We start from the raw sequence: 19,681 nt of genomic DNA, 5'->3' as shown, positions 1-19,681 counted from the left end.
CTCAGTAACCACTTCTTGTCAAAGGATGTCATGATTCCTATCTAGGTGTTATTAAATGTACAGTAGGTGTTTTCACTGCAGTACACAAGTAGTGTTTGCAGTGACAGAAAAACAAGATTATGGGGAAGATGATGGATAATGAATGAAGTTTTTATCCCTTTATTTGGAATACTATTTCTATGAGCTTGTCTGAAAGGCAATTCCTCTCCTTTCTACCTCAACCTATTCTGTGAAGCATGAAAGCAGAGTGTCACCTCTTTTGTGAACATTTTTGTGAACAATTTCTCCTTTTGTGAACATTTCTCCTGAGCAGTCTGAGAGCCCAATGTCCGACAGATTTCTACCCTCAATAACCTTATTCAATTGCAGAACAAATAAGCTAATGGTTTACAGAAGTTATATCTCACAAAGAGATATCAGGAACGCATGCATGCCTTTTCTTTTAGTGTAAACCTTATATTCTGCTGGATTCTCCTCTTATTTAGACAAGGTAAAACTGTTTTCGGTTAGAGTTGAAAAATCTTTCTGTTTAGTGAAGAAAAAAAAATCAGAAATTTACAGTCACTTTTCAGGATGAAAAATAAAGATCATCTGAGAAAAGTTAGTCTTACCCAAAAATTTCCATCCTTTTTTTTTTTTGTTGCTGTTGTTTGGTATTTTTTTGGGGGTTTCTTTTTTGTTTTGTACATCTTCATTCCTGCTCTTAGTTTGCACTGAGGTGTAACAAAGTGGCTGGATACACCAGGCATAAAAGTCACCTCTGGCACTGCACAGTGTACAGAAAAATCCTTTCCTGCACCTCTGTGACACACTTTTTGCTTCCTACTCTGCAGGCACAGTGGCTTTCTAAGGTGCAATGCAAAAAGCCAAAATAAAACATGCTGCATCTCTGCCTTCTTTTCTTGCCCTTTTTTGGTAAATCAAAAGCAGTAAGAAAAATGGTAAATGGAGTTTTTGTAACAGATGGTATTAATATATCTTTATCCAACTAATAGGCACCACTATTCATTGCATGGATGCCATAAGCATGCCATCCATATCTTACATTTTTCTAAAGTCTGTACCCTCTCATTTAATGTTCCCTCAGGTTCACAGAAAGTTCTTCAATTCAGAGAGATAAAGAATATTTCATTTATACTCCTTCACATACCATCAAGCCCATTATGATGGCTGTAGTTTCTTTTCCCCAAAATACTTAATGAAGAGTGGTTGGAGGGTGCAAGCAGTCGTTTTGCACTTGGACTTTGAAGGCTTGGTGTTGACCTGATTACACTGGGTTTCACAGCAGGATGTATCTCTGTTTGAGACAAAAGAGAGAGAGAAATTATAGCTACTTGATTTTAAGATAAATAAAACAATCTATTCCACATATGAAATTTACTTTTGTTTTTCAGTGAAAAGAAAATTTCTTCGCACTTTTGTGTTTACAAGACCTTGAACAACACGAGTCCTCCTACCCACAGCTCCTCCAAGTAAGAAACATCTATTTCACTTTAGGTTACCCAAGCTCGATTCCACAGTGCAGACATGTAAGGATTTGAGGTTGAAGAGCTAATAAACACAAAACACTCTGAAATGGGTGTGTTTATATTTTCCTACCCTTTTGAGATTTGTATTGAAGCTACACACCCACAGATTTCAGCAAGCAAATAAAAGCATTTTACTGTAGTGAAACTACCTCAACACCTCAAGCTATTCAGTATTTTCTGTCATAATAACATGCTTTAGGGGATCTTCCCACACACAAGTCACAAGGTGCAGGAGTCAAGAGGAGACACTGTAGGGCTTTGCAGGTAAAACTACCCCAAAACTGCAGTGGGAACACTTCCATACTTCCTCTTCCTGGGGAGCTTCAAACATCCCAGAGCATCTGTTTCATGGAGCAAGACTATTTTGGAGGAAAAGGAATAAAGAGGGAATGAGGCAGCAAAACACATGTGGCCAGCACATTTCAGAGTGGCACCTGCTGTGTTTGCCAGGAGCTGACGCAGCTGCAGGGAAATTTCTGTATTCTGCCAGATAAAAGTGGCAAAAGGAAGCCTTGGCTGAGTCTGCTGGTCCCTCACCAGGAATTTGCTGAACCAATTAATTAATTCCCATCACACATTTGTGTTTAAAATGCCACCACCAGCCTTGGATGGACCCAGGCTTGTGTGGGAAGTCAGCTGCCCAGGGCAGGTCCTGGCCCTGTGTCACAGTGCAGGGCACCAGCTGCCAGCACTGTGCAGGGTATGAGGCACCAGCTGCCCAACTACAGCAGCCTCTGATGAGCCCAGGAGGCAGAAGAGGCTGAGAAGGTGAGGGCAGAGGGGCTGGCAGTCAGATCAGCAGAATCAGCTGCCCAAGGCAGGTGAGATCAGAGCATAAAAACTGAGTACTTTCCCATTTGCAACCCAGGTTTACACCTCCTGAAAAGTGCTTCTTTCTTCTTATAAAGTGCTTTTTATTTTCTGTTTATAAAATGGAGCAGAGAAGCTGGGAAGATGCAAAATCCACAGTGAAGCCAAGTATCCAAGGAGGAGCCTCTAAGGGCTCTGCCATCCATGGCTGCCATTCAGGAGAAAGAGAAACCACTGTATAAAGTCAAAGCCCACTGCAATAGCATGTTCTTCCTCCTTCAGGAATGCCCAAAGTCTGATACCAAGTGCTTCCCTGCCCTGCCTGGACCTCTTGGTCTCATGGCCTTGGCCAGGCTCTGCCACCGTGCCAGGAGGAGATAACGCCAACAATTTTCACACTGGAAAAGACTTTGCTTAATTGTTCACCACTGCTTTGGCTGGGGCTTGCAATCACACTCTCCAAGCATGAACACACTCCCATGAGAAGCCTCAAGAGGGCCAGGTAAGAAACAGTAGGGCAGAGAAGTACACAGAGAACAGCTAAGAAGGAAGGCACAGCTAACCAGTCACTTCAGGGCAGAGCTGTAGATTTGATGGCACCAAATTCCCCACCACTTAATTAGATAAAAGCTTTTTACAGCCATTCACTGCAGAATTCATCTGCTTTCACACAGAAAAGATTTCATGGCATGTCCTGTTTTTCTTGCTGTGGGGAACAAGCATCTCATACTTTGCTTTTTTACTAAAATGGGAACAGAGGCATGCTTAATATTATGAACACCACTGATTGCTAAGGTAAAACTCTAAACTGAAATAGATACACTTGTGCCATTTGCTGAAGGTAATTGGAATTTGCATTCTAAAATGTTCATTTAGCAATCTTTTCCAGTTTTCTGAAGGAAATGGTAGTTTTCCAGGGCTAACAACACTAAAAGCTTATTTTATTTGCCAAAGAGCTCCAGCAGCAACCACAGTAATCCCAACAGTTGCATCGACACATGAGAACTCCACCTCCTTTCATCTGCAACCTATAGGAGAGGCAATTTCATATTTTCAGGGTGAGCAAACAGTTGAGGAAGGAAGCATTTCCTTCCCTCAGCTTCTCTTCAGTTCAGAAGTCACTAATCCTCCATTAGTTTACCACAAAGGCTGTCGTTTCTCTTTCTGCAGTAGAGGAAGGTAGCAAGACCAAGCTCTACATTTAGGTTCTAGAAAGGAACTCAGTAAAACAGCCAGGATCACTTCCCAATGGACTGAGTCCTTCCTGTGCAGACCTTTACATCTTATTTCACTCCTCCTCTACATATAGACTTACTTGAAATATTTTCATGCTTTAGATCAGCACTTTATAACCAGCTGCCTCATCACACCCAAGCAGTGTAACGAGGCATTTCAGGAGTTTTGCTTACTATCCCTTCATATAATTGTATTATGGAATAATAGTAATCAAAATCTTTTAATTCCTGCTGCTCTTATGCTCTTCTATTGCATAGCACTTCACTGAAAATCTTTTAGCCAGCTGCACCTTGTTCTAACTCAGAGCATTCAAATTATCTCATGACCAGTAGCAAATAGCCAGTCAGCCACATTCTGAAATAAAAATAAATAGGAGTAAGAGATACTGTTTCAAAAACATATTAGTAACCCATTTCATAGGACCAGATTTCAGCCTCAAGCAAGTAAATAACAATAACAACATTAAAAATTTCTCCCTTTTTCATTATGGCAGTAGGGTAAAAAAATAAAATACCCCAAAGTAAACAAAGAGAAGCTGAAGTCTTGTACCAAACCACCTCAACAAACATCCTGGATTCCAGAGGGGCTTAGGCAGCTGCACCTTTCCCCCACCTCATCTCCTCAACATGTATCCCAGCTGGAGTGTTAGCCTGGTTTTCTCATAACTAAGAGATAATATAGGACATTTAATTAGCCAGGGGTTCACCACAGCAGCTTTGTTTTAGGAAGCACAGTGATGACTGATGAGATTGAGGGGATTGGCCCCAGCTCTTGAGACAACAAGGCCTAATTTTAATGCTTGTCCTACCTCACCTGTGGAAGCCAAGATGCAGAAAGGGAAGTGATGATCCAGGATGTGCAGGGCACTGAAATCCTCCCTGCCTTAGCAGAAAGGTGGAAAACAGTAGTGCCCTGACACATTGTTAATCATATGCCAATAAATTTCTGTGAGAATGGCACAGCATGAATCTTAAAAAGAAAACAAGTGCCTCCTATATAAGTTGACATGATATATAATAATATTTTTATGAGAAAAATAATGCAAGATTTACTAATTTACTGAAATTACAAAAATCCCAAATAAACTGAAAAGATCACAAACAAACTAAACTAAAAAATTTCGCCAAGCTACATAGCAAACAAAAAGCCATTTTCTAGCCATCCCTATAAAGCTGATTCAGATGAATGTAATCAACTGCACTGGGTTCACTTCACATTCCCATAACACATATTATTTTCCTCAGCTGTAGTGAGACACAGTTACTTCTCATACAGTCAAATTCCAAGCAGACTCTACAGATATCTGGCATATTTTAGGACTGTTAATCTTCTACCAGACCTTCATGTAAGTTCACAAAATGCTGCCTGACACTATTCATTCATTCACTCTCTTAAACCTACAGACTCAGACTCCCAGAGGGGTCGAGACAACTCCACAAAGGCTGTATAACATGGCACTAAAAACAGATGCTGTCTTCTAAGTGTCCCCATGTTAGCACTTCCTCTTCAGATGCACAGACAGGTCAGCTGGATTAACCATCCCCTGTCCAGCTTCCCCCCTCACAACCACAACTCCACCAAGTCAACCCAAGTAGTCCCTTCAATACACATAACACACATAGCTGGGATGTCTGTAGGGAATTATTCCTGTCTTTTTTCTTAAACTCCAGGGCAGAAGAAATCAAAATTCAGTGAGAATGGCATTAATTCCTCATTACCCACATTCTTGAAGTTAGCATTTCAACAAAATTGATGTCCTGGAAGAACAGTTGTAACTACATTAAAACTGATTTCTATTTCAGTAAGACAAGAGACTTACTGTTTACTTTGATCTAGTTCAAACCTCCTGCTGACTGAAATTATAAGCAAAACATCTAGACTAAGCTCTACACTCAGCTGTAGAGTTCACTTCTGTAGAACAGGATTAACACACAGCAGAATTACTCGCTGAATCTCTAATCAACTGATTGATTTCTATTCTCATTTGAGGATTAACAGCCTCTGGGTTATCACAACTCTTATATGACTGTGCAAATATTTAACAGTCACTGACGGCTCATTGCAAGGAATCATTATTATCAGAATTTTTCCTCTCCCCATTTACTTATAGTTTCATGTCCTCTCGGTTGTGAATTCAGTACAGATTTCATTGCACCTTTTAAACTTAGGTCATCAAATTACAAGGTATGCATCTTAGTGTGGCTGAGCTCCCCTGCTCTTAAGTAAAAAGTAGTATTGCAAATGGATACAAAGGCCACAGTAGAGCAGTCCTGAGAATCTCCCCTTTGAGCAGTTCTTCTTTATATTTAGAGAGCCAGACTATTCTTCACGTTCTAAATTACATCAGGTGTCACTCTGACACTAAACCAGTATCAGGAGGACTTCTGCCTATATCCTGAAAGTTCAACCATGCAGTTTTGTAACTCAAGTGGACCACCATTATTATTAATTTATTAACTTCAGAATTTTTTCACATTACTAAAAGCATAAATTCTCTCTTTTTGTGCATCCCAGGTTATGATGCTTCAGTACACACTGAAAGTTTGTTTGGTTTGCTATTCTCCATAGGCAGATACGCACCTAAATACCCAATGATACATGACAGTGGCTTCCTGGTGCTTTTTATCTTCAGAGGATTCCCAGCAAGTTCACAATGTCGATCTGCATCTGAGAATTTTAAAGAATAAAACCCAGTTTAAATATTTTACTATTACAAACAGATTTAGGATATACCAACCAGTCTCTGACTTGCATTTTTAACACAAATTTCTTTTAGCCTAACTTTTAGATTCTCCTTTTTATCATCAATACTTCTAATCATGAATATTTAAAGGCAGAACATGTCCTCTTTCATGCAAGTGATGTTATGATTTTTCTTTTTTTTTTTTTAAAGAAACATAGTTTTAATACCAGCTAGACTGTAGTTTTTGCTTACAAAGTCTTTCTGGAGATAGACTTTGGCAAGTAAATGGATAGACAGCCAAGCAAATGGAACATAGATGAAAACATGCATACTAAAAATGCAGTTTTGGCTATTAAAAATTATTTTCATTGAATTCTTTTTTGGTTTCTACACACTTTTCTGTCTCTAAATGGGGCAATACAGAGTCAAGGATTTAAAGCTGGGACTACTGATTTTTGTCATACAACTCCTCACTGTAAACTTTTCAACAAAATGCTCAGTTTTAACGAAGTATTACAGAGCTCAAAGATCTCAAAGATTGCAACTCTCTGCTAAGAGAAAATTAGCAGTGCAGCAACTGCCTAAAATTTCCTGCTGCTACTGTGAATACACAAGCAAAGATTCCATCCACATGTCCCAAAAACAAAGTGTTAACATAAAGAGGTTAATGCTTAGACAATGAAGTCAGTCAACTTAAGGCAAAAATTCACAAGGTTTCAGTAAATCATTTCAAGACAACTGGAAATAGATCATCTTTTTTTTTTTTCTTTTTAAGTATTCAGAATAATTGGGTTCCTGTCTTTCAAGAGCACAAACAGCTCCCATAGAGAGCTTCCAGTATCCCTAGAATACAGGTATTCTGTTCTGTACAAAATTGCATTCGTACAGTGATTATATAGGTCAGGAGGTCCCTCAAATGGAAGAGCTTCCCACAAATACCTACTTACAAGTTTTACAGAAGGGACACATTATATAGATTATAATTGCAACTCCTCCCTGTGTTTCACCAAACTCTTCCTTTGCTCCATTCCAGCACATGAGACACAGTAAACAGCAACAGCAAGAGGATAAGACACCATGTAAAGCATTTACAATCCCTTTTTCAATTCTAATCTAGATCTGTGCAAAAATCATGAAGATGGTGAAGGCACAGCAATGACTGGAATAAGTATTTCAGATATTCAAGATGTTTTCAGTGCAGCAGACAAAGCTGCACTGAAAGTAAGCAGACAACTTACTTTCATAGATTAAGGAACCTACATAAAATTGTGGAAATACCAATGGGTTTCAAAGGTTCCAGAGCCCTAATGCTGAGTACATTAAGTACTTTGTTACCTTTTCTTAATCACAAAACATACTATGCTCAGGAAAAAAACCTAAAAGGCCTGGTGCCCAGAATTTTTTTAATATTGCAAAACACCTGAAATTATTTAAGTGGTGGAGCAGAATGATGTGTCTCCACTGACTCCCTCAGTAAAATAAGCAGAGGCTATATAGTATTTTATAGCTACTTTGAGAACAGCAAAGCATCACCTAAGAAGTAATTAGCAAGAAAATTTTCCATCTATGTGCCTTCACTATAAAAAAAGATATTGAATCATGTAGTGGTATTTATATGCTGACTGGGAACACATACTGCAAGGAGAGCACAATTTTCATGCTTGAGATAAAGCATGTTCATCAAAGGTGAGTATTCAAAGCGCACCTATCTATTGAAACAGTAAAGCAAGCTTAACAGCAGCAAACTTTGATCCACAACAAGGTGCTCCCATAAAAAGTATAATAAAGTTTATGACCTTTATGCAGAACACAGAGAAGAACATAGAAGTTGTATTGTGCATCATTCTCAAGTGTAAAACCAGAGAATAAAATTTGGGTAAGAAGATATCAAAACTCCCAAAATTTAAAGCAAGTCCTAAAATCAAATGTGATCTTTTATATGAGCAATAAAAATCTAAGTAAGACCAGTGAAACAGTGGAAGCTATGAGAAAAAAAATAATGACAAGAAGTAATCTGATATTTTTGAGTATATTTTTCAAACATAGCAAAAGCAGAAAGTGTGCTGGTGTCTGTAGCAATAGATTATGAAGGTGTGAGGAAAATACACAAGAAAATAAAGGCACAGCAGAAAAGCCAAACACATTTTTTGTATCATTGTTCATTGCAGAAGCACTTAAAGAAGCTCACTTCCAAAATACTTTGACGAGGAAAGTATGAGAACTGTGTCACATTGAAGTGTCCATAGGAAATATTACAAAACAAACTGGTTAATCAGTAGAACCAAGTTACCAGGACCAGGTGGAATTCATCCAAACTGCTGAGCAGACACGCTGCTGGTGTTTAATGAATGGTTAAATGTTCTTGGTTGAAGAGAACAAAACCAGGGCAAATGTGATAACATTCTCCAGTAAGTAGGTCTGCAGAGTGGCAGAAGGTTGCATTATTAATAGAAGCACATGGTTAAATTTGGAAACATCAAGGGAGCCAACAAAGACCTTGGAAGGGAAGGCAAGTTGAGCGTGTTCCCATGACTTGTGTTGTGGCGCGTCCTTGCAGGAAGGACGGACAATGGCGCGCTGGGCCTCACACACGCCCGGCAGGGCTGGGAGGAGATCACCCCTCCCCTCAGTCCATGGCAAACACAGCCAGAGCCTGTGTCCAGCTCTGGGTCCCCACCAGGGAAGAGATACAGGCACAAGGAGCAGGGCCAGCTGATGGATTGGGTGTTTGAGTGCAGCACATCCAGGGCCTGGGGAACTGCTCTGGGCAGCCCTGAGAGGGAATGACAAGGGGACACCTGTCTGGCACCTCAGCCTCCCAGCACAGAGACACTGAGCCAGACCCTGCTCAGAGGAACACAGGGACAGCACAGCACTGCTCCTGTCTGTGGCAGCAGCCAGGCTGGGGGACAGGAGATTGTTGGATACAAGGATAAGATTATTTACTCTGAGGCTGATCAAACACTGGAGCAGGTGCCCAGAGGAGTCATGCAGTCTCCACCTGTGGAGATACAAAAAGCTCATCTGGCCTAAAGGCCCATGAGCACGTGAACCTTCTGCAAGAGGTGGGATCAGAGACCTCCAGGGTCCTTTCCTACTTTCATGTCCTATAAACCAGTAAGTGCCAGTCTCCTAGGCCTGCCAGGATCCTCTGAGGGGACCATGACCTGCCCACATGCAGCTGATCTGGCATCCAATTTGGCACTTCAGAGAGCTTTTACCTAAATGAGTCACCAAAGACTTCTGCTGTCCAGCTGTTACAGAGTAAAAGAGGCTTTTTTCAGGAATTAAAACCTTATTAAAATTGATTGTCTATGTAATCCCCAAATGATCTGTGCTGATCAACATATAAAAGGGCAGAAAAAGAGGTGATTAGAGAGTTAAAATTTCCTGATAAGAAATTTCTAAACATAATCAAAGCTAAAACTGATAGCAAAGGACAGGAGCAGCAGCAAGCAATGCATGTAAATGAATTCTGAAGGGGTAAAATCACTGTAATATATAGATATAATGATAGCTCCTACACCATCACAAAGCAGAAGAGTATTCATGGAGTCAGCATCAACAGCTTTCTAAAAATATCTAGACAATACTGTAAAGAAATCAAAATCAGAATGTTAGAAAACATGATAGGAAAATAGAAAACACGACTTTCTATATCTTGAAGTGCACATAATATCGGGCACCATAACCCTAAAGAGAATTCAGCACAACCAGAAAAATTCTAGGAAATAACATTAAAAACCACAGTGTGAAACACATTTTTTATGAGGCTTTAAAGCTGCCAAGCATGATGACTGATGTGGGCATTACAGAGGTGAATCAAAACAGTAATGCCAAGAAGATGATAACAAATGAGGCTGTGCTTCTAGATATGAAAGTATTTTCTAATTATTTCCTCTTTAAAAAAAACTAGATTTGTAGGTCTCTTAAGCTTAGAGAGACTCTCATTAGCAAGTTATTTCTCTTTGACATTCCATCATATCTCTGTGAAAATGCAGATCATCTAATGAATGTACTGTATTCCCTGAATTGTATTCTTAGAAACTTTGGGAAAAAATAATATGCTCAATATTATATGCTCAATATGTCAATTCTTTTGCTGGCTATTAAAATCTGGCAAAAATTGTATTCAAAGATAACAACAGAAGAAATATTTTCATCCTAGATGAAAGCTAAAGAAAGAAGATATTTTCATCCTAGATGAAAACTAAAAGCTCTTCCATAGCTATCAAAATCAAGGATGCAAATATAGTTTGCAAACCAATACACATAAATGTTACTCAATTCAGATGAATGGGTAGCTTTATATCAGTAAAATACCAACTTTATGCTTACAAAGACAAATCAGTAATATTTTGCATATTCTACTCTTTTCACTTGTCTTTGTTGCACCAAACTAGATCACTAGCAAGTACTATGCACCATATTTGTTAATAAATCTGAGGATTTAAATGTATAACAAATTTTCATCATGATCAGCACACCCATTTCCAGATAACTATACATATATTATACAGATAATATATTACCATGCACTGAAAACATTTTGACAATCATGTCTACACAGACAACATGTAGTTATCCAGATCTAAATTACTATAATTAATATACATAGTTATAGTGATAAAGCTATATCCAAGCAATGAAAATAAAAAAAGTCCCTCAAAAGTCTCCCTGTGCTGAAGCAATAATGTTTACAGACACATGGCTCCCTGCCAGGCATTTATCAACCTGCCTGTGAGCTGCAAACAGATCCACTCAACAGTGACTGCTGAGAAGAATGCTCACTTTGCTTTTTCTCTAATTAAGAGACCTTTCTCAGACAGGATGGTCTTGCTTAACTTTCTAAAAAAAACCACATGCAATATATTCAAACTAAAAAAGGAGGTAGTGCATGAGATTTAGACCACAACAATTTCACCTTACCAAAGCACTTTGCCAATTCTAATTAGTCCTTGAAAAACCATCAGACAATTTTATTGTCACCAACCACAGTGAATCTATTAAGTTCAGACAGAACAAAGTTTGAGCTTTCCATGATGGGCTGTGCCCCTAGCAGGAGGTGCTGTGCCTCCTCAACCTCCTGGTGGCCATCCCGAGATTGAACTGGGATGTAAATGCATCCTCTCCACTACCTCCTGCTGGCATCTGAGCAGGGGTCGTGCTACAGGCTTCATTAATGAGGAAAATCTAATTCTCTGCACTATCTGAAGGTATAAAGAACACAGAATAGGACCTTGCTTTCTGCCAGTGGATATAATGGGCTGTGGGAGAGGAGGTGGGTGGATTTCAATAAGAGAAAATATTCTGTTGAAACCTGGTTTTCAGCTAAAAGATGCTTGGGCCTTATCATTCCCAGAAGCTTCCAACCTCCTCCAAGACATGAGAAGTACCTGCACATGCATTCAGGTACACAGGTGGAATTCAAAAACCAATTTATTTTATGACTGAGCTGTGACACGCTTGTTCAGACAGCCTTTCTCAGATCTGGGAAATCAGTTTCATTTACAACCTGGCACTTCAACAAATTGCACAAGACTAAGCAGGCATAAAACCTGGTATGCAGCTGGGATAAGTGCCCCACCAATCGTCTGCCTTCAGATTTTATGGTTTCTGAGTGTTGTTATGGTGTCTAATGCAATATAGTTGGGAAATGCAGTTACATTTTCAAGAACTGGTTTGGCACACATAGAGTCAGGCGAGTCTGACAAAGCATCTAAGCAGCCATTAGATTCAAGTTTCAGCAAACCAACATGGAAAACAAATTCCAAATCAGTTCTTGGGCCTCATAACCATCTCATGCCACGTCACATCATGGGTGACCTGGTACTCTGGCCAGGTTATTAGTTAAGCATGACTGTAATAGTTCTAACACCAACACAGATACCCATTCAATACTGTAATTAATCTGTGGATCCAGCACTGGAAATCATTACTGCTAATTAAAGATTTTGTTTAAAAATTCAAAAATCCAAAAATTCAAGATAGCCTTAGAAAAGGATTCAGAACATCCACAGAAAAAGACAGACTATTTACTTATTAAAATCTATAGAGTGCTCTGAGAACAGGTTACCAGTACAGGAATAAAACTACAAAATATTCTTTTTCACCTTTACTAGAGCAAGAATATGACAATGACAATGCAGGCAAGATAACTGTAATGATTCCACAGAAAGAGATTGCCAGAAACAGAACACGGATTGTGGATATGTGTATGCACATGAAGAAATGTGACTTAAATTAGTTGAGGTATAATTTGGTTTCCACTGTTAAAACATTATTTTAATGCTGTGTTCAAAAAACATCAACAATTGTGACTTTGTTTTCTTCAACCTATGTTACATCTAATCAGGAAGCATCAGAATTCAGAGACAAAATCACAAGGTCCAAAGTTTGCTTAAGCAAAAAGGAAACATGAAAGACACTACAGGGAAAAAAAATCTTTCTACTCTAGCTGTTAATCTCATGAAGAACTCTTTCACTCAAAGCAAAGAGAAAACACTCCCAGCACTGTCAGTTGAAGCAAGAATTACTATTTCCTGCTGAAAAGCCCAGCTTTTCATTCCTCTCTTTAAAGGCTGAACACATGCATAACAACAGTTGGATGAAATTATTTCTTATGATGTTTTTTCTCCTTAAACAAAACTTTCATCTTTTGAATATTTTTTACTGCAGGGAGGGAGAAAAAACACAGATATTGATAAAAAGATATAAGGTGCAAGTGAACTTTTGAATTTTCCTGCATGATGCAGCAGAAACATAAATTTAAAGGTACAATACCTTTCTCTCACAAAGTAACCTTTATTTTGGATTGAGGATTAAAAATATAATCTTAATCCATCTTTAGACATACTTCTTCCATGAAAAACAACTCATTTTATTCTCACAGTTGTCACAGGGTTTCCCGAAAATCTGAAAGTTCTTCCTGACTTGCATATATATAAAAGAAGAAAGAAAATGGCCAAAATAACTAAAAAATTAGACAAGGACAATGAACAGAAATATACAGTACATTTTGGAGTGCTGCAGAAGTAGGTGAAAAGTTTGCATATGCATAACGGCTGGTCTTGAAGTACATAAAGGGAAAATAATTACTCAAAATCAGATTTTAATCCTCTGTGGAGTAAATTTCTTATAAACAGTGCAGACATCATCTGCTGGGAAAACATTCAGTGTTAATCTAATGAACATGCTTATAAACCCTACATCTAATGATCTTAAAAGTTCTCTTCAATTCTAATACAATTGACAGTACAATGAACCAGCATGCCTCATCCTGGAATACCAAGCATCTGCTCCAAGAACTGTATCTATGGAAGACTGGGAATCATAGCCAGACAGTGTGAGCAGTGAAACAGATACAAAAGCTGTTGAATTATTCAGTGACTTTGCAGCAGAATTTACACACATACGCAGGTGAAGAGACTTACTGTTGCTATCTACAAAAACCTTTTGTCATACTACTAGAAATTCATCAGGTCTTTATATTTTGGCTATAAAAAGAACAAGCATAATACAGAATTTTATTTAGAATTAAAATTTAAAACTGGAACAGAAAAAAATGAAAATTATGCAACTATGATGAATAAACATGGCTATCACCACCACCTGATTGTCACAGTTACAAAGGACTGTATTGCACACCACATTTAAATTATTATGAAACCCCAGCTCCTGATTCTTTGACCAATCCCATTGAAAAAAATACAACATGTACAGATCTATAGGTTCTGCTAAGCAAATTCTTAAAAGACCAGCAACAGAAAAGCACACTTCTTTCATGCTGCCTAGTGGGAAGAATGTACGTTGTGGCATTGATTTTCCCTTCCTGCCCCCATTTTTGTTACTGTCAATTTTTGAAAGGGAATGAAGTGATAGCTTTTTAATTAATTTGAAATGTTCCCACAGTTTAAGACCTGTTCAAGGCAACCAATGTGTCGGTATATGCTGGACAAATGAAAAAAATAAAAATGAAAAGCAAAAGCGTATAGACAAGAAATGTTTATTGAAAAAGAAAATAAAATTAAAAGACAAAAACGGGTGGGAAGCACAGCACACAGAACTAAGAATTAAAAAAACATCTTACATTCTGCCTTAATGGCAGCACAGTTAATAGGGACAAAGGGACGTCGCGCTGCCTGCCGCAGCCGGAGGGTATTTTTGCAGACCTGCCGGGCCAATTTTGTCCAACAGGTGGTGTGCAGAAAGAACGCCTGCCGCGTTTTCACCGCCGACTTGGGGCTGCCCGTGTTGCGCACCGGGGTGCCCTGCGTGGCCTGCCGCGACAGGTGCGTTCGGACAGGCGGCTCCTGCGGGACAGAACACGGACAGCGTCACACACGGCTCGGCCACCGCACCCTAACAGCCCCACAAGTCAGGATGGCCTCGGAAAGGGATTCGGGACATCCGCAGGGAAAGAGAGACTATTCAGTTATAACATTCAAATCTACAGAGTGCACTGAGAACAGGTCACCAGATGATAGTGCAGGAATAAAACTACAAAACATTCTTTTTCATTTTTGCTTTTACCAGAGCAAGAATATGACAATGCAGGCAAGATCACTGTAGTGATTCTGCAGAAAGAGAGATTGCCAGAAACAGAATATGGATTGTGGATATGTGTGTGTACATGAAGAAATGTGACTTAAATTAGTTGAGGTATAATTAGGTTTCCACTGTTAGAACATTATTTTAATGCTATGTTCAAAAACCATCAACAATTGTGACTTTTTTTCTTCAACCTATGTTACGTCTAATCAGGAAGCATCAGAATTCAAAGAGACAAAATCACAAGGTCCAAAATTTGCTTAAGAAAAAGAACGTGGTGTCTGTAAAAGACAGACACTTCTTTTTTCCCCCTGTAGCGTCTATGAAAGAGAGACACTACAGGGGGAAAAAAGAAAAGTCTTTCTACTCTTGTTGTTAATCTCATGTAGAACTCACAGGAATATATGAATAACATGTCTAAGCACTTTACAAAAAACAGGCCTGTGCAGGAAGCCACAGAGCAGATAACTCTACTGAGAACAGGTATATAATACCATTCTAAATTATATGTTATATAATAGATTTAACATTGCAGAGATAACACATCATTTGACAGACAAAATGACATTTTACACCAAAAATGCAGGAAGTACATGCTTGTTTATACAAGAAATAGTCAAATAAAGATATGGCAAGGCCTAAGCACTGTACAGTTCTACTTAACACAGAAAAAGGATTAATAAATTGAGTTTTGTAATACCAAAGTTGAATACATAAATGAAAACCATTCCATTAAATAATCAAATCACAGCAGTCTGGTGAAAGCACCATGTTTTGTTTTAGAAAAGCTTGTCTACACAATCCTACCTCTGTAGGTTGGCTGGAAGACAGCTTATCTTCATCTGTCTGTGTGGGCATTTTCAGGCCACCATATTTCTTCCAATAAATCCAGCAAGATGCACACAACCTACACTGCATATTAGGAGGGCCCCAAGAATACCATTGGTGAGACTGCGGAGCTGAGGAGGAGAAAGCAGCACAGGTGAACTGGTGCAAGTTAAATTCACTGCAATCAATCCAAATGCTGTAATAGATTATTATATACAGCCATAACACATGGCAATAGCAGAGCATTGTATGGATAAATAGTTAATATATTTCACACTGAAAGTAAGAATTTGAATTGTTTGTTGCTTTATTTTTTTACAAAAGTACCAGAGAGGTGAACTCTAAATGGAAATTTTGGAAATGCTTCTAAAATTAATTTCAAAACAGGGACTTTGTATTGCTGAGATTTTCTCCCAAAGGACTACCAGAAAAAATAACAACAAACCCACTATTTCTAATCTCACCCTGGAAGACAGGCTAATTAAGTTGGATTTTATATCTGCTCTTATATAACCTCTGTTGAGGGCTGCTATTCCAAGAAGTGCAACAGAAATTATCACACAAAATACTAGAAAGAAACAATAGTCCTCCCCATCTTTCCCAACAACAACAAAGGGAGAAAAACATTCCAAAACCATTCAAAGAAAAAAAAAAAAAAACCTCAAAAACTCTGCAGTCTTAAAGAAAAAACAAAAGTAAATTTGAATCTAGCTTTGTGAAGGTAAAGGAATAACAGATCAATGCCATCATATTATACTACTGAAACTTTCTGTGCTTTATGAATTGTTTAAAAATAAATCATAAAGAAATTTGAATACTTTATTAATATACTGAAGGCAGCTCTAACTTTAAAGATATTTCTGCCATAAGAGCAATTGCAAATTATCCTCTGTCATATCCTAACAATATTATATATCTTTTTTTTCTAACAGCACATATTAAAATTCACCCAAATTCTTGAGTCATTAAAAAATATATTTACTTACTATAGCAGCTTTCACAAGCCCGACCTATTACTGTGGCTTGTGCCTGGTAAGAAGCTCCCATTGCTCCATTGACTGCAGCAGGTTTCCCATTGTTGCTGGATATTTGATTGGGATTTGGTTTATTGCTTTAAATAAATTTTTTTAAAGGTTGCAACAAAAAAAAAAAAAAAAAAAGGTTTTATTAACTGGTTAGTCAACAGGAAGACAAACAATCTAATTCTGAAAATCTGATGTGTGCAGACAACATCTACAAAATCTTCTCTAAACAAGAAGATAATTTTTGTACTCCTCTATTACTTTCAGCATTGTCAGACACTCGCTATGTTAGGAGCTGCTCTGACAGTCCAATTTGCAGCTTTTACTGTGCTCAGATGGAATTTAAGAAGGTGGTTCTAGTCAATAGATAAGGTTTACGAGTTGAGGATGGATTTTGAGTGAAGTATAACAAGAGGAGCAACAGTGCCTGTAATACTCCAAGGTTCTTGATCCCAGGAAGGGGTCAAACAGCCTCCTGTCTGAAATGTACACACAGTAATACAAATGTCTTATAACCACAGCAAAACTCACCCATATATCTGGTTGCTCTGTCTCAGTTCTCTTCTAAATTATTTCCTCTACGAGAAGGCTAACTGTTTTTTGGATATTTCTGTTTGGCTTTTGAATATTATTGTACTATATCATTCTCATAATTATTCTAGCTTCTAATACTTTAGTGAAGTAGGACTTTACAGGTCAATTAATTCAGAGAGCATTAATATAACTCCTCACTAAGTGTAATATTTCCAGAGTTTCAACTTTGTGAGTGTTAATTACCCTCAATACAATGCAAGGTTGGATACATTGATTCCTAAGATAATTATTTGTCATTTTAGGCAGCATAAAATACATTAAAGAAAAGTTAAAATGACAAATGAAGAAACCTTTGCTGTATCAAGTCTCTGTCTCCTGCCTTTTCCTTTTTCACCGTATCAGCAAGAGACAATTTTACAATTTCCAATATTCTTTATCCTGGGCTCAAGGTACAGAAGAAGAGCTTGAAAGACAATTAAGTCTTCCACATTATGATCTGTTGCTTAGTTACCTTTCAGAAATGCCATGAATTGAAAGGGACTCTCTGGAATTAAGGACAGAACCTTGCAATTACAGGAAATACCTAATGATCAAGTTCAAAAAGGTACTCAGCTCTGAGAATCAATTCTGCTCAGATTTCAAATGCAATAAATAAGTCTTGAAGCAGAGCATTTAGCAATCCCATCACCACCACAGATACCAAAGCCTTGAGAAGTCCTACCATCCTCCTGCTGTTGACTAGGGATTTTGTCTTGAAATGGAGGCAAAAGACAGGCAGTAAGATAAAAATGCAAAAATCCCACATTTTGTCATCCAATACAGCTGGTCCCTACTGTGAGCTAATTGAAAATCCATAATTGTCCACATGGACCAAGGAAATTAAATTGAAATTCATAATGTAAAGTCTGAACATCTTATGGTTTTCCTAAAGCAGCCACTCATCTGAGAAGGTTAGGGAACACTCATACTAGAGTTTTTAGCTTCTTTTAAACAGTGTAACTTGTTAGAGACGTGAGCTTCAAAACTCACAAAATTTGTTCTAAGATTAAAATAAATTTAATAGTCTGCTGCTTTCATCGTAACATCAGTTTAAGACACAAAAGCCAGTATGAAATATGAAAATGAAGCTCTATTGTATGTAATTTATACAAGCCATCAAAAATCTTTGTGAAGTACTTCCTTTGTTATTACATTCTTCTGTTATACAAACACTCACAACAATGGGAAGTTCATATATAAGTAAACTGAATATACCCACAGAAAGCTTAGAAAAAGGTGATTTGGAATCCTTTCTCTTGTCATAATATTGAGGAAATTATGAATATGTAGGAGGGATTTTATCTTTTTTCTACAAATCACATATCTGTTAACAGAAGCAGATATAGCATCCAGTTTAAATGTAAAAGAAATACAGATCAAAAACCCCTCAGAAGAAAACAAGATTGCATTAGTAGCATGTGGTCAAAGATAGAAGATCTGGGGCTGCGTGCTACCTTTAATTTAGAACCAGAACATCTCTTGTCTCTAGATGAAGAACAGATTATATCAGCCAGATAAAACTGTAATGGAAAATTATCTCATTTTATTTTATGTAACTACATTAAAAACTGCTTCTACTTTGACATATTGCATTTACACAAATATGAAGTGTTGTGCTACAGGGATTTGGAAGAGATTGTTTTGCAAAAACTGCTTTTTGAATTAACAGGCTCTTCTTGCATGTGAACAGACCACAGGTAGCACTTGATCATCCTTTGTAAAACTTCTTATTCCAGACAAAAAAAATTGCAGGTCAAAAACAAAGATCAGTAAAGTAAGAAAGTTTCACTTAAAACAAGAGTTTCTGGCATTTTCGGATTATATCTCTGAATATAATAAATCCTGTAAAAGTAACCATTGGAGAGATGACTAGGAAAATAGCATGCATGTAACTGCATGTTACTGTTTCAATTTTACCTGTATATTATTCAAAAAATGAATTTGTTGTTATACTCACTAGGTGGGGATGTATACTTGTTTCAATTTACTTTCTGCTTCAGCTGCTTTCAGACGTTTCTAGTTGAAAAATTAACACATTAAAATATTTTATTACATTAAGGTATGACATTTCATAAAACTGCACACAACACATCTTTAAATTATTTCTGTTTTGTGATTTCAGAAGAGCTTCCAAAACAAGCATAGAAACCTACACAATGAAAATCGTGAAAAACAAGCTCTTGATTTTTAGTATTAGTTTGAAATCATAATGTGCTATCCTTCCCAGTAAAACTCACAGGCCTCACATATGACACCACAACTGTAAAAATGCCAATGACAACTTACATAAATCACATCTATATAAATATGTATGACACTGTGGCTACCCCTCATTGCAGAATTAAGTAAAAATTAAATGAATGAAATTATGTTCCTCACCAGTCATGTAATAAAACTTGTCTGTTCTGTCCAGAGTGAGGCTGAGCCTTAATACCACACTACTAGTAGCA

The 19,681-nt window shown here is 37.7% G+C and overlaps 1 protein-coding gene across 5 annotated transcripts in view; it reads right to left on the bottom strand.

Moving 5' to 3' along the window:
- Window positions 1–19,681, bottom strand: part of MTA3 (metastasis associated 1 family member 3) — a 137,329-nt gene that overhangs the window by 39,752 nt on the left and 77,896 nt on the right. For all 5 annotated transcript variants that reach the window (XR_009418072.1, XM_059468480.1, XM_059468479.1 and 2 more), the window contains exons 11-16: window positions 19,189–19,247; window positions 16,623–16,747; window positions 15,616–15,767; window positions 14,348–14,570; window positions 6,156–6,242; window positions 1,151–1,297 (exon numbers count right to left, since the gene is read on the bottom strand). Coding sequence is in view for 4 of the 5 variants with exons in the window: in XM_059468480.1 (XP_059324463.1) it covers window positions 1,151–1,297; window positions 6,156–6,242; window positions 14,348–14,570; window positions 15,616–15,767; window positions 16,623–16,747; window positions 19,189–19,247 (793 nt within the window). In the remaining variant the exon portion in view is untranslated. The remainder of the gene's footprint in view (window positions 1–1,150; window positions 1,298–6,155; window positions 6,243–14,347; window positions 14,571–15,615; window positions 15,768–16,622; window positions 16,748–19,188; window positions 19,248–19,681) is intronic.

This window comes from Ammospiza nelsoni, chromosome 3 (assembly GCF_027579445.1).
Source record: "Ammospiza nelsoni isolate bAmmNel1 chromosome 3, bAmmNel1.pri, whole genome shotgun sequence".
Lineage (NCBI taxonomy): Eukaryota > Metazoa > Chordata > Aves > Passeriformes > Passerellidae > Ammospiza > Ammospiza nelsoni.
This window is presented reverse-complemented; position numbering and strand designations above follow the sequence as displayed.